A 14587-nucleotide genomic window follows, 5' to 3' on the forward strand; every position below is an offset into this window, starting at 1 on the left:
ATCAGTACAAAAATGACGTATTCATTAAATAACATTTCGTGGCTACAATTTACGACAGTATTTAATTATTTATGGGACAATTTATATATCACTTCAAGGGCGCTTAAATTTTTGACCACCAAACACTTTGACCACCAAAAACCGATACACCGGCTCTTGGATCCGTCGGATTTGATGTCATGATGATTTATACAAATATCTGATACATTTTGGACAGAATGTTAGAGTTTCCTTCAGGGTTGTGCAAAAAATTCGGTTTATATTATGTTTTTTTTATTCTTAAATAAGTTATACATAGATATTTAAAATTTAACGATCATTTGTATCTTACAGTATGACTCGTTAATATATTTATATATATATATATATATATATATATATATATATATATATATATATATATATATATATATATATATATATAATATATAAATATATATATATATAAATTTAGGTCGGGAAGCGGATTATCCGGGACACTTGATTCATTGACAAAAAAAATTATAATAACAAAAATATTTCACAATAGTACTTATAATGTTATTAGCATTATAGCTTATAATATTTTAGCAATTCAAAGTATTTAAGAAATTTAAAGAATATTACATCAATGTACAATCATATCGACTAAAGAAAGTTCAAACAATATTGTTTTCAATTTATCAACTATACTATACTCCCGATTTTCTGGAGTCGAACTATCCGGAACACTTGAGTCATTGAAAATATATTTTATAAAACCAAAAATATTTCACAATAGTACTAATAATGTCGAAACACGCATTGAGGACCGAACACATTCGTTGTCCGCAGTGCCAGTGATAGAATAACAGTGTCTCACTTATATGCCATGTTTATGGCTCAAAACACTTGTAAAATACCTTCATAACCTTTCGTTTAATTTCTCAGTCGTCATAATATTTGTAATATGTGCAAAATATCCATTTTCAGGTTAGTTGTCCCCAGTCGAGCCTTACTAGGCAAGTAGGTATACATAACCGCATTTTTAAATTTAAATTTGTTCGTTTTAATTTTTTCGGATTAACCGGGAAATCGATTACATGTGATTTTTTTTCACCATTAATCAATGGGAGTGTACTGTTTACAATCCGGCACATAGTAGAGGAGTGCCCCACCAGAAGACACCTTCCTGGCCTTCACGAAACTACGCCAGGAGCGGATGGAGAGTGGTTACATCTCTGGAACCACAATGCCTTCTTTGGTATGAATCCCCAGTAATTCATAGCATCTTTGTATATAAAAGACGCCGCGTCTCTGTTTAGACACCTGATTAATTGAGGCCCTCCCGTGAGACAGGAAGCATTAGAATTACAATAATATTGGGCATGTCATTATGCGAGTGTAATAACGGCCCAATTAGCGGAGCTATCACCTCCTTGCCTGTATAGGTGTACATATAGTCGCCGTACGCAATGTGCAGCGCCCACCAGTGCCGGACCTAACGGTGGAAATGAAACCCAGGGCTAGAAAATCATAATCATTTTATTTATAAAAAAATAAATGTCATTAATTGTGTCGTCAGTCACTCTGTGGTAATATTTATCCATTTTAAATTTGAGTTTTACTCGGTAAATACCATTATTTCTTAAAATCTATTGTGAAACGTGTTTCGATGCATTGCGCATCATTTTCGAACACCGTAATCACGGTTTACTTTTATATTTTTTTTACGAAAATATTAGTAATCTTAGTATAAAACCACTCACCGAGATTTTTATGTCTACCGGTTTCGAGACGTACCCGTCTCTTCGTCAGGACAATCACTACAACAGTATGCAAAAAATACTACCCGTCACCACCATAGCATTATTCACACACCCACAACTACACAATTTTTTTATCACATATGAATTTGGTCGACCCAAGGACCAACATGCACTAGGGGTTGCAGAACAAACATGCATCAAGAGGTCTGACATGTACCCATATCACGGTATTTAATATGTTTAGTTGGTGTTTACCTGGTCGATAGTCAAGAAGTAAAAGTAAAAGATTTTTTAAAAATGAGTATGTTTTTAAAATATTTTGAGAAATAAAAAGACTTTGTTTTTTTATTCACTCACATTTATATTCACAACCAACTAGTTCAGCAACAACCCGTTGCCCTCTTCAGGGTTTAATTTATGACAGACAGCCATAAATTAAACTCTGAAGATGGCAACAGGTTGTTGTCGAAACTAGTTGGTTGTTAATAAAAATGCGAGTAGATCAAAAAACAAAGTCTTTTTATTTCTCAAAATAATATATCACTGTGATCCACAAAGTTAATGCTTTCAATATTCAAAACAGAGTAGATATTTGTTTGTTTTTGCTGACTGTTAGAAAAGTTGGTGTTATTTATTAACACTACATAGTTAACGCGTTAACTCTCATTCGGAATCGAAGTTGGATCCTTGTTCCCACTCTGCCACTCGTGTCTTGTGGTCGCTTCACCTCACCCTTGTCACATGACCGGACTCAGCCATGATAAATAAAAAATAATAATTGAACAGTACATTTCTATACAGCCTACAGCACTGAGTGCCGAGTATAGTAGTTTAGTGTGTACATGTGCGATTTACTCCAGTACTTGAAAATGTTCGAACAGTCACGTTCATCGACGTTCCGTAAATGGTCCAGCAGTAAACGATCTTTAGTGAATAAAAGACGTTAAGAAACGTATTATTTTTAAAAACTAAAATTAACCTAAAATAAATGGATGCGAAGAAATCCATGAAATTTTCCAGGTAAATTTCACTATACTGTACTACACTTGGACTTCCATTATAATAAATGCATTTTTGTACATATAATTAATATTTGAAGCAGTAAAATTTTTAACAAATAAAATAACATTGTTTAAAATATTAATTCAATTTTAATATTACCCTTGACATTAAAAATCACAGGACTGGTCACATTGTCTGCATCCAATTGACGGTCAATATAACAATTAATATACTATTGGCTGCAGAAAGAGGGTTAGACAAAGTTGAATGCACATAATATTTTTTTTAAATACAGTTGAAATCCGATAGTTAGCTAAAAAACCGTTAAACAATAATAAAAAAAGTATAAACTTATCTAAAAAATACTTACAATAAAAACTCCAGCACTTACAAAAAAGATAAACGCTTCATCGTTAATTAATAAATAATATTAAAAAATCATCGTTAAATAATATAACAAATAAGTACTAAGAAACGTTAAACAATTAAAAAGTTCAATCGTTAACTAAAAAAAAAACAGTAAGAATCTCCCTCCCCTCCCGGGGAGGGAGATTCTTTTGGTCATAGAGGGATCTTTGATCAAAAATGTGATGAGATTATTTGTAGAGAACGAGATGTCATAAAACAACCATCAATTATGATGAATTAAAAGGATATTTTTGGGTATTACGAGTTGGTAATTTAGCGAGAATGTTTAATTAGTGTGGAAATAGCGTGCGTAGTGTAAAGAGTGCAGGATGAGCGATGGGCTGACGGGTCAAGCAAGGCAATTATCGTCCAGTCGTCAATTGGACAGGCACGCGACGCGAGAGATGTTAGCACCAAGTATTATGATTAGTGAAGCCATTGCAGTTAGCCAGTAAATCACCTATTCGTCTCCTGTTTACCTGGTATTATGAAGAATGGAAATGGCAGCGTTCAGGTGAATACAAATTAATTTTGTGAATGCAAAACTAATTATCTGTCACGAGCAGTGTTGACGAATATAATGTGTTGATGGTGATCTATTATAGAGACCACTGATGTTCAATATTTCAATGTTTTAGAATAAAAGGATAAATTAAAAATATAAAGATTATCCCTACATTTTGCAAGTATGTATTAATGTGTCATTTAAAACTTCTTTCCCTGTAACAGGATTCTTACTCGTAAAACGTACTATACTGATATAAAAATTTATGTAATTTTATAATTCAAAAAGAATAAAGAGACCATATGATGTTTGTGACGAACATAAATTTTACAGGAATATCCATGAACTATGGAGTGGAAAAGGTTGAACAGCCCGAATTTTATATCATATATTGTCTTCTGATAGTCCGCTATTTTAGTATTGATTTTAGGATATTTGTACCAACAATCTATATGGTTTTGAAAAACACGTCTGCTCCCCTGCAGAATCCAGGAACCTATTTAAGAGAGTTGTTAAACTAATCGTCTCCTCTACGTTGTATTTCAACTGGGATTTGGTCTCTGACGATTCATTTCCGTGACCATCATTCTCTGCCTTCTCTCTCAGTAATCTCACTTTAAAATGCGAAACTCAGGTTTTGTGGTAATAATTTTCAGAGGAGTTTTGATTCAAATTGTCTTCATATTAAAGCTACACATTTCATTTGCTGCAATCGACCAGATACCAGCAAGGGATCAACTAGAAATAAAGGCTTCGACTTTAAAAGAGCTCACAAGGCAGGATCTGATTTTGCATCAAGGAACTTTACAGGATCTGTAAGTTTTATTTCAAGTTCTTGAACGTTTTGTATAATATCTTATTTGAATTTATTATTGGACTGGTATAATTTTCAGATCACTAATTGATTTGCCCAATTTGGAAGAGCTGTCTCCCGATTGTCTTACTGGATTTCCATTACTTAGGTCATTGTAAGTATTGTTTTTAACTTTCGTAATGTCTAAATTGTGTCTGCATGTGATAATGCTGCAATTTAAATCAATGTTTTGAGTTGAGTTAACAATATTTACCCTTTGATTAACACGACTTTTAGGGTTACTGTGCCAGAAATACCTCGATTTAAACATAAATAATTTTTAAAAAAATGTGTTCAATAATTTATAAACAGTCTGTGCCATTGCTTCATCTTCGGCGCGACGAAAATATCTTTTTGGGATTAGAGAACTAAATGTATGCAACGTTATAAAAAATCGACTGACAAGTAAATTCTGCTCCCTTAGGCAGCTTTGCACTACACGGAATTCTACCGTCCGGCAGTCCGGTTTTGAAAAATAAAAGCGACCACGAAAGTTTAGCGTGATCGATTTACGCACACCGTGATCACGCACCGATCGAGCACACCGATCCAAAGAAAGAAAGACAAAAGCACAAGCCAATCATCCGTTTTATATGCTAATTGATGTGCCGGACGGTAAAATTCCGTGTAGTGCACAAACGCCCTTAATGTCCACCTCCTTTTTACGCCGTGCGCATAACACTGCAAAGTTGCCGAGCTTATTGAGAACATCCGGTATTGAAAGGAATAGAGCAGGGGTTTAGTTGTAGAATATTTGTATTACATTTGTATCAATTTATTGCATATTGTTGTTTAACCGTGACACGTAAAATGTATCTATATGAAGAATATCACAGCTTTACACAACTTACTTTCCTTTGTTTTTGTTGTTTCTCTTTAAGTATTTTTGTAACTTCAATTTTGGTTATATTGCAACTAATTGTAAGATATAAATGATCATTCAATTCTAAATATCGATGTTTAACTTATTGAAGAAAAAAAAACATTATTTGAATAGTATTTTTTTGCACAACCCTGAAGGAATCCCCAACATACTGTCCAAAATGTATATGATACTTTATAAATCTGATACTTTATAAATATTGTATAAATTATGACCTCAGATCCGACGGATTCTGTATTTCTCGCCAAAGTACCGAAAGCCAATATATCGGATTTTGGTAACCAAAGGGTTAGGATAATTAAAATTGAATTAGATCATCAGTGCTGCGAAGAGTTATAATGATCTTATCTACTAATTATGGCACCTATCAGTGTCGTAAATTAAGATCAATAAACTAAGCAATTTTATTCTAATTATTCTAGATACATATGGAACGTACCCAATCTGCAAAGACTTCCCAAAAATTTACTGAGCCCAGCTCCACCAAAAATGAAAACATTGTAAGCCCAATCAAATATTTTACGACTTTTTAATGACTTATTTATTCTTTATGATTGCCTGCAGTAAGTGGTTGTGCATGTTTAATAAAGATCTTTGAAAAAAAACGAGCTTACCATCACGCCGCTTCCCCGCAAGGGTAGGCAGAGAAAATACAAAGCTACACTAATCTGTCTTGCGAACTTTGTCATGCATCTCCTGACCTAACCAATTTCAAGTATTTAAAATACTTGATCATGATAAGTTTTCCTCGGTCTTCCTCTGTTTCTATTTCCAACTATTTATTTATATATATATATATATATATATATATATATATATATATATATATATATATATATATATATATATATATATATATATATATATATATATATATATATATATATATATATATATATATATATTGTTCAAATTTGATACATAGTGCTTAAACCACTAGAATTTCACTAGAGACATTTATGGTGAGATGAAAGAAGCTTTTTATTGAGCAGAAACACTTTCATTTGTATGTAGAAGTTCCGAGAATTTGAGTAGTGTGGTAGTCAATCATGGGTAGAATTGGTGAATGTTACACGTGTGTAAAGTGATCAGTGATGATGGTCGTAAACCCCGTAAATGAATAGACTTGCATATTCTTCTTCATCTATGTTGAGATGTCAAAAATCATATGAATTATTCTGTTGTTATTTTTTACTTCAGACGAGTCATGTACAGTGGACTAACCGAACCTCCCGATCTAGGGGCATTAACAGATAGTGGAATATTGCTTCATATTGTGTAAGTCATTATTTAAAATATAATATATTTAAAATATAATTCTCTTTTCTTTGCCAATTTTAAATCATGCAATGATTTTAGAGACTTGGAAGGCAACAAATTGCAGAAACTGCCGACGAAAGGACTAAGAGTTCGAGCAGATCAATTGTAAGTTCTGTAAATGTTATAACGTCCTTAGCGAATAGTTTTTCATAAAAAAAATTAAAATAAAACAACATACAACTTTTAAATAAAATTTAACCACTTTTATTTCTTAAATGTTGTTCCTATTAAACAAAGTTTTAATTATATTTTTAAAAACATTTGCAACAAAGTAAAATAAAATAAAAACTTTCCAGAATTCTTGATGATAATGACATCATTGAAATAGAAGATTATGCGTTTGAAGGATCAGAGCTTGCTGAATTGTGAGTATAATATTTTAAATTTCATTATATTACCGAACTATTGGGTGGTTCCTCAAATGACTTTTTCACGTAATTTCCTTCCCCGCAGTGGTAGGAGAGAGAATTGAACGCCACACCTCTCTGTCTTTGCAAAAAATCTTCGCCCCTTTCCCATAAATACAAATAAATTCACATACCCGCCGATTATTCTGACTCATAAACTGACCGCTCCAAGTGTTTGAATATTTGATCATGCCAGGTTTTCCTTGGTTTTTCTCTGCTCCTATTTCCAACTATATTCAAGAATAATTATATTAGAATTACACAACAAATTGGCTTGCGTTTGTTTTTACTTTTTTGCACATGGGCCGTGAGCCCCTTAATTTCATAGAGAAATGATAATTTTCAATGCTCGAGTTTAGGATATAGGCGGTGAAGATACATTAATATGTTATTTCATTAATTTAAACCAGAATAATGTTTTGCAGAAGCCTCCGCGGTAACAGACGCTTAGTTGCTCTTCGTGAGAATAGTTTTGCCGGCCTTGTAGGAATTCGGGAACTGTAAGTATTACAAATGAATATGAATGCAGACTTTCAGTCAATGTTAAATATCCAACGCATTTTTCAGGATAATTCAGTTTATTTTAATCTCCTACCGGATTACCTAGTCATAATTACACGGGTCATCTTCTGTGGGCATAATTGGTGATGGTGATGAAGGGGGGAATTTGCGGATAAAACAAAATAATGCGTATTATAGATATCGCTTACTCCTTTCAACAACGTCATATATCAAACAACTTGATTTTTCAGGAGATCGTTTTTAAAGTTTGGAAATATAATAAAATGTATTAAAAATAAATATCAAGCCACTGTTTGAACTTTTTACTTTGCAACAGCTCTTTCTAGGTGAAACCTGACAGTTTTTCTCCCATTTGAAAAATATTTAGTAAGTATATTTAAAAAAATAATTGAACAATACCTTTCCTTACCACTCCTTTCAACAACGTCATATATCAAAAATCGTCAATTTTCAGTTGTGCATGTTTTCGGAATGCGCAGAAAATGTACTATATCCCAGCAAAAGCGGCATATTTTAAAACTAATATTTACCCGCTACAGTGCAGAAAGTGTTGTTTTTGCATTTTGAAGAAAAGGCATTGTTTAATTATTTTTTTAAATGGAGAAAAAACCTTCAGTTTTAACCTAAAAAGATCTGTTGCACAGTAAAAAGTGCAGTAAGTGGCTGATATTTATTTTTAATACATTGTTTTATATTTTTAAATTTTAAAACGTTCTCCTGAAAAGTAAAATATTTTGATTTATGACGTTCTTGAAAGGAGTGAGCGATATGTTACAGATACGAGGTAATGAATATCAAGGAAATATGAATGTTTTGGGTATCTGATATATATTGTGTAATATATTGTGTAACACTCACCATTCTACCACGATTATGAATAAATTTTTTCAATTGTATGAATTAAGAGGAACGTTTCGCATATTCGCACAGTGCTTTCATCTATCTGATCTATATTTTTTTTATTGTTTCAAGCGTTGATAAAATTGTAAATATTACACCGTATACAAAGTGATGATTAAAAGCAGTTACCGGTCCTGTAAATGTCAGACTTCCATGTTTACATCTCAAAAATTTCTTCATCGCTGTAGAGATATTAATAAAATACGTGTTTATTATTTGATTTGGATTGAATGACAAAATCTTTGATTTATGTTGAGTTCTAACCAACTTATCGGTATAAGAATAATCTTCTTCTTCAAACCCTCATCCGCACCCGATGGTTTATAGGGAATTGCATAATATAAACGCAATGTTATCTTGATCGTTAACACATGAAGGAAAGGTGATCAGCCCTCCACTTCAGGTACCAGTCCGGGGTAATATTAAATAAATATTAGAGTGTAAAATCACTAATATTTATTTTCGAACTCCCCTGGGAATCGAACCCGGGACCTCCAGCTCGGTAGCTAAACACGTTAACTATTACACAAGAATAATACGTATCGTTAACCTCGTTTTTTTTTTAAATTTATTTTATTTATTATTTTACAGCGATTTGAGCAGTACCGCCATCGTATCACTTCCAGTTCTCGGTTTGGGTACGTTGGAAGTGTTGAGAATCGAAAATAACGTTCACTTGAAGACCATTCCGTCTATATACGATTTCAAGGTATTATAATCATTTTCGAATTGTTTTTTGAAGATATGACAGAAAAGGTATTTTAATTTTGGGAAAGGTATTCGCTTGTTACAGCACTTACGGCAGGCTTGGTTGACCCATCACTTCCACTGTTGCGCTTTTCGCTTCCCAGAACTACACGACCCGAAAAGACACGTGCAATATCAGACTTTTCGGAGCAAAATTAAGCAAGTAAGTCAGCCACCCTCACTCCATATAACTGTATCTCAGAATGAAGGCAAGAAAAGGGTTTTCAGATCATTGTTAGCACTTATTTAAAATAGGCTCCAAATTAAACCAGCAATTGAAAAACGTATCTCAAAAAAATCATTTGTTCTTATTTCACTTTTTTCTAGAACTTGATATTCCAATTATGAGAAAAAAATAATAGGATAATTTCTAAATGCTCTTCAATCATCAGTTTATCAGCTCTCTAATAGCTATGGCATCTGTACATAGTTGAAGAAGTCAGGGCGTCTCCTTAGTTCCCTGTCCTGATCTGTGTCACTATTTTTTTCTACCTTATTTTTCCAATTATCACAAGCCGAAGATAGTTTTAATTTTTTGAATGATCGACATCCACATATTTTTATCACTTTACTATTAACAAAATCATAATTTTGTGTTCTGCATACTCATAATGTAATCTGTACAGTTGTGCTCAAGTAACAAATCGTCAAGTGATCGAGCACTTCGCAGACGAAGAAGATCTTACACTACTCCTGATTCTGGGGACAACTTCACAAATGATTTGACGCTGTCCTACGACATAAATCCAGATAATTTAGAGTCTTGGGGGTGAGTTATCTTGAGCTTTGAGCTTCATGATTAAACATATTATTTTTGATAAATAATTAGAAAAAAACTTTTGAATCATTGTTGATTATTATATGATACAAATACTCGTATACATATTTTAAATAAATGAAATAGGACCAAACATTAACCCCTGAGGTACTCCAAACAAAATAGTTGTTTTAAAAAAGAAACTAAATGTATACAAGCATTTTGCACTATACACATCATATTTGATTGCTAATGTGTAAATTTGGATGAACGTTTGCATGATGAAAGACATCAAATAAATAATGATTTAACTAAACTATTCTTTCTATAGTACAATACTTAAGTTCCATATGTAGTTTCTGATAGTATCACCTTTACTCGTATTGTATTGTGTAAGAATGCAGTGAGCTGAATCTGGAGACGGGGGCAGGATGGGACCTGGAGGGAGTGGAGTATCCCGAAGAGGACCAGGGCTGGAAGGAAGAAGATGACTTCGGAGTGTTCCATCAGATGGCTGCTCCGCCAGCCAACTTCCAACTGGCACTCTGTGGGAACTTGACTCAAAGGTATGGACAAAAATAGGCTCGATTATTTTTTGAAAACAGTTAAAGATAATGATAGATAAAAACCCTTATCCGCACTCCAATGGTGCATAGGGCACTGCATCATATAAACGCAGTGTTATCTTGATCGTTAACATATAAAGGAAAGGTGATCAGCCCTCCGCTTCAGGTTACCAGTCCAGGGTAATATTGAATAAATATTCCAGTGAAAAAATCACTTATATTTATTTTAACTCCCTTCGAAATCGAACCCGGGACCTCCAGAACGGTAGCCGAACGTGCTGACCATTACACTACGGAGGCGGACAAAACAGTTACTTAGTATGTATAACTTTTTCTTAAAACTTATTGTGGAACATACATTGGGAGATTTTCTTTGCAGGGCAGACCCTGTGCAGTGCTGGCCTCGCGCGGACGCCCTGAACCCGTGCTCCGGCGTGCTGGGGGGGGCCGCGGGGCGCGCGCTCGGCTGGCTGGTGGGGCTCGCGGGGGGTGCGGCCAACCTGGTGGTGGCGGCGGCGCTGGTGGCGCGGGCCCCCGCGGCCCCCGCGCGACTGCTGCACCTGCTGCTGGCCCTGGCCGACCTGTGCACGGCGGCCTACCTGTTGCTACTGGCGGCCGTGGACACCTATACCCAGGATAGTTACTTCAACTACGCTTATGACTGGCAATACGGTAAGAAACTCAATGGGTCAAATATTTAAGTTTATTATAAGTCTATGTGCGTATGTGAGGAGAATGGAACCATCCAGACTCTCCCACATTACACAGCCAAGCCTAAGGTAAATGACTCTCGGGTAGACCTCCAAAAAGATGGATTGGCAACTGGAAATCAACATCGCAGGAGGCTAATCCTCTTATAAACAGACAACAAGCATTAAGTACTTTCGGTCAAATAAAGAATGGTGTATTGAGATGGTTTCGGTGTGTGAATCAAATAATTGAAGAAATATAAAAAAATACGAGGCGAATGTGGTTGGTAATAGAAGCAGAGGAAGACATAGGAAAACTTGGCATGATCAAGCATTTGAAATACTTGGGCGTTAGGTCAATAATTGAAATAAACGGCTATTATGTATTAGGAGATGAATGAATGGGGAAGAGGCAAAGATTGTTTGGAAAGACAATTTGGTGTGGCGTTCTATGCTCTCTGCCTTCCCCTGTGGAGAAGTAGCGTGATGCGTAGGATACAGCCCCTCTATTTTTCCATCCGTCCAATCCAAACCGATGTCATCCATCTAGGATATTGATTTATTGAGGATGTTGTAGGCCCGGGCTGCAAGGTCGCCGGTTTCCTGGCCGTGGCGGGGGCCCAGGGCTCGCTGCTCGCGCTGGCGGCCCTCACGCTGGAGAGGTGGCTCGCCATCACCAGGGCGCTGCACCCCAACAGCCGCCTGTCCCCGCGGGCCGCCCGCGCCCTGCTGACCGCCGCGCTGCTCTACTCGGGCCTGGCGGCTCTTCTGCCGCTGGTCGGCGTCAGTGATTACTCTTCAACCAGGTGTGTTTAACCTTTCCCGCACATCATCCAAAAATTACACGTTACCCAAAGGAGGGTACCAAAAAACCCCAGTTCATATTTGTATGGAAATCGGAGTACGCAGCTCGCAGCAAGTACCAATTCGCCGCCAACTGAGTCGTGAGCGCCACGACTGTCCCAACGCGTTTTCAAGCGCATCAGAAGTACCAGTCTGATGGTGTCAGTTATGACGAAACCCAGTCAATGGTCAAATAAAATTCATGTGGAGAAAACGACAAAGTTGTTATTTTATTCTATTAACTGAAGTACCTAGTTGACCATATCTAGCTAATTTCACGAGTATGACTAAATCGTGTATGATTTACTAGCGGAACAATATTTGATCTTGTAATTAAATATTGTTCCGCTAGTAACAGTAATCGTTGTCGATTTCAATGTTGTTGAATATGTACGTAACTTCTCGTTTACGTATCATTTTATCCGAGGGTATATGAGTACTTTAATATTCAGCACGCTTAGTGCTATATTTTTTGTAAACATTGTGTTTCTGTTCAAGTAGCGTCCATTTTCACAAAGATATTCCACCATCTTCTACTTCATGTCTGTATACGTTTCTCGATCCAGCGTTTGCCTGCCAATGCGGCAAAGCAGTCCCGGGGATGGCGCCTACTTGTGGATGTTGCTGCTGGGCGGAGCACTGTCGGTACTCGCCGTGGCGGGGTGCTACCTGCACATATACTGCACCCTGGCCAGGGATTCCCGCCACTGCGCGGCGCGTAGCGTCGAGGCCAGTGTCGCCAATAAGATGGCCATTTTGGTGAGAAAATTTAATCTTGCTCTTCGCATTATAGTATAATATAATATGAGGTTTTCTAGGATTGATTCGCCATCTATTACGATAAACATAAAAAAAGCGGAACCATCTTTGATTTATTATTGTATCTTCAATTTCCGGAATTTTTAGCATGTGTACTATTGTACCATATAATCTGGTACAAATCATCACCCAGCACAAAGTCCTAACCACGATGTAGAAAGACATCAACACAATGCAGCACATTACATAAAAACAACGCTCTTATAATGCAACACCTTTGATACATAATCATTTAGAAATACAAGTACAATGTCAGCTCCATCAGTCCTATTAGAGTCCTACTAGCAGGTGTACTATTATACCATAGAATCTTACCTAACACAAAGTCTTAACCATGACCCAGATAGATAACAACACAAATTTGTGGTATTGTGGCATAGAACTGGTCCATTCCAGATAGCCATCCACATGGCGTGCGTGGTGCCCGTGGGCGCGGCCGGGGCGTGCGCGCTGGCCGGGCGCGCGCTGCTGGACGTGTCGGGCGCCAAGCTGCTGCTCGTGCTCGTGTACCCGCTCAACGCGCTGGCGGACCCCTTCCTCTACGCCATACTCACGCACCAGTTCAGGAGGGACTTGTTCCTGCTGCTATCCAGGTGAGGAGATACTGTGTATTCTGTATGTTAACTTTGTGGTATGGTAATATAACGCTCTCCTTATCATTCATCGTTTACTTTGTGTAATTTTTCTTTTTCTTCTAACCCATTTCCGCCCCCAATGGTGCATAGGTCACTGCATCGTATAGAAGCAGTGTTATCTTGATCGTTAAACACACGAAGGAAAGGTGCCTTCCGCCGCAGGTGCCAGTTCAGGGTCATATTAAATAAATATTAGACTGAAAAAACATTAATATTTATTTTGACCCTCTTAGGAATCGAACTCTCCAGCATGGTGGCCTAGCACGCTAACCGCTACACTATGGAGGCGGACACTATGGAAGCTTTGTGTAATACCACTCAATAACTTTACTTCACGACTGTTGGTTTTAGCGTCTTAAGTTAATCTGATGATGGGATGATTACCTTTAAATTGATACATTTAACTGATTTCCAGATACATATTGAGATTGACAGCTGTCCCACCACATTCCCAGATTTAATACAGAAGCATCTAGGCTTCCTGACAGACCTTCTCTATTTGCAGATACGGATTATGCACCGTTCGCGCCCAGCAGTACAAGGTGCCGGGCGCCAACCGCGAGCAGCTCCTGAGCGGCGCTGGAGGGGGCACGCGCCAGGGCGGGCCGCAGGGCGCGCAGGGCCCCCGCGCGCGGGCGCCAGGGGGCTCGCTCACCACGGGATATGACGAAATACCCGTCTAATCGCGCACTAATTCAATGCTCGTATTTTGCAGCACTAGAATTACAAGGAGTAGGCAAAATAATAAGTTACTTTTAAATCTAATTCAAGTATTATTTTGGTCTATGGAAATAAGTTTACATTGTGAAATTTTATTTTGTACATATGTAGTAGGTATTGATGTATGTGATAAAAATAAAAGGTGTTTTATTTTATTTCAATTTTATATCAATACGAAATGAATATTAATTTGCGATTTGGTGATCGATCATCTGATGCCGGTAATAAAAAATCTGTAAAACTACATAATTTTTTTGGAAATTTAAGTAACACAAAGAAGATTG

At 36.5% G+C, this 14587-nt stretch overlaps 1 protein-coding gene across 1 annotated transcript; it reads left to right on the forward strand.

Annotated features, from left to right (window-relative positions):
- Positions 1 to 4301: 4301 nt before the first annotated feature.
- On the forward strand, positions 4302 to 14293 carry Lgr1 (Leucine-rich repeat-containing G protein-coupled receptor 1). The gene is made up of 16 exons (XM_088261226.1): positions 4302 to 4457; positions 4536 to 4610; positions 5801 to 5878; positions 6579 to 6656; positions 6738 to 6803; positions 6995 to 7063; positions 7531 to 7605; positions 9119 to 9236; positions 9321 to 9437; positions 9901 to 10043; positions 10436 to 10597; positions 10977 to 11269; positions 11864 to 12092; positions 12696 to 12888; positions 13345 to 13541; positions 14089 to 14293. Exons 3-16 carry the CDS (start codon positions 5868 to 5870, stop codon positions 14264 to 14266), a joined length of 1929 nt encoding a protein of 642 aa, XP_088117352.1. The 5' UTR covers positions 4302 to 4457; positions 4536 to 4610; positions 5801 to 5867; the 3' UTR covers positions 14267 to 14293.
- The last annotated feature ends 294 nt before the right edge of the window (positions 14294 to 14587 follow it).

Source organism: Brachycentrus maculatus, unplaced genomic scaffold (genome assembly GCF_059751285.1).
Source record: "Brachycentrus maculatus isolate JH-2025_06_01 unplaced genomic scaffold, ASM5975128v1 h1tg000152l, whole genome shotgun sequence".
Classification (NCBI taxonomy): domain Eukaryota; kingdom Metazoa; phylum Arthropoda; class Insecta; order Trichoptera; family Brachycentridae; genus Brachycentrus; species Brachycentrus maculatus.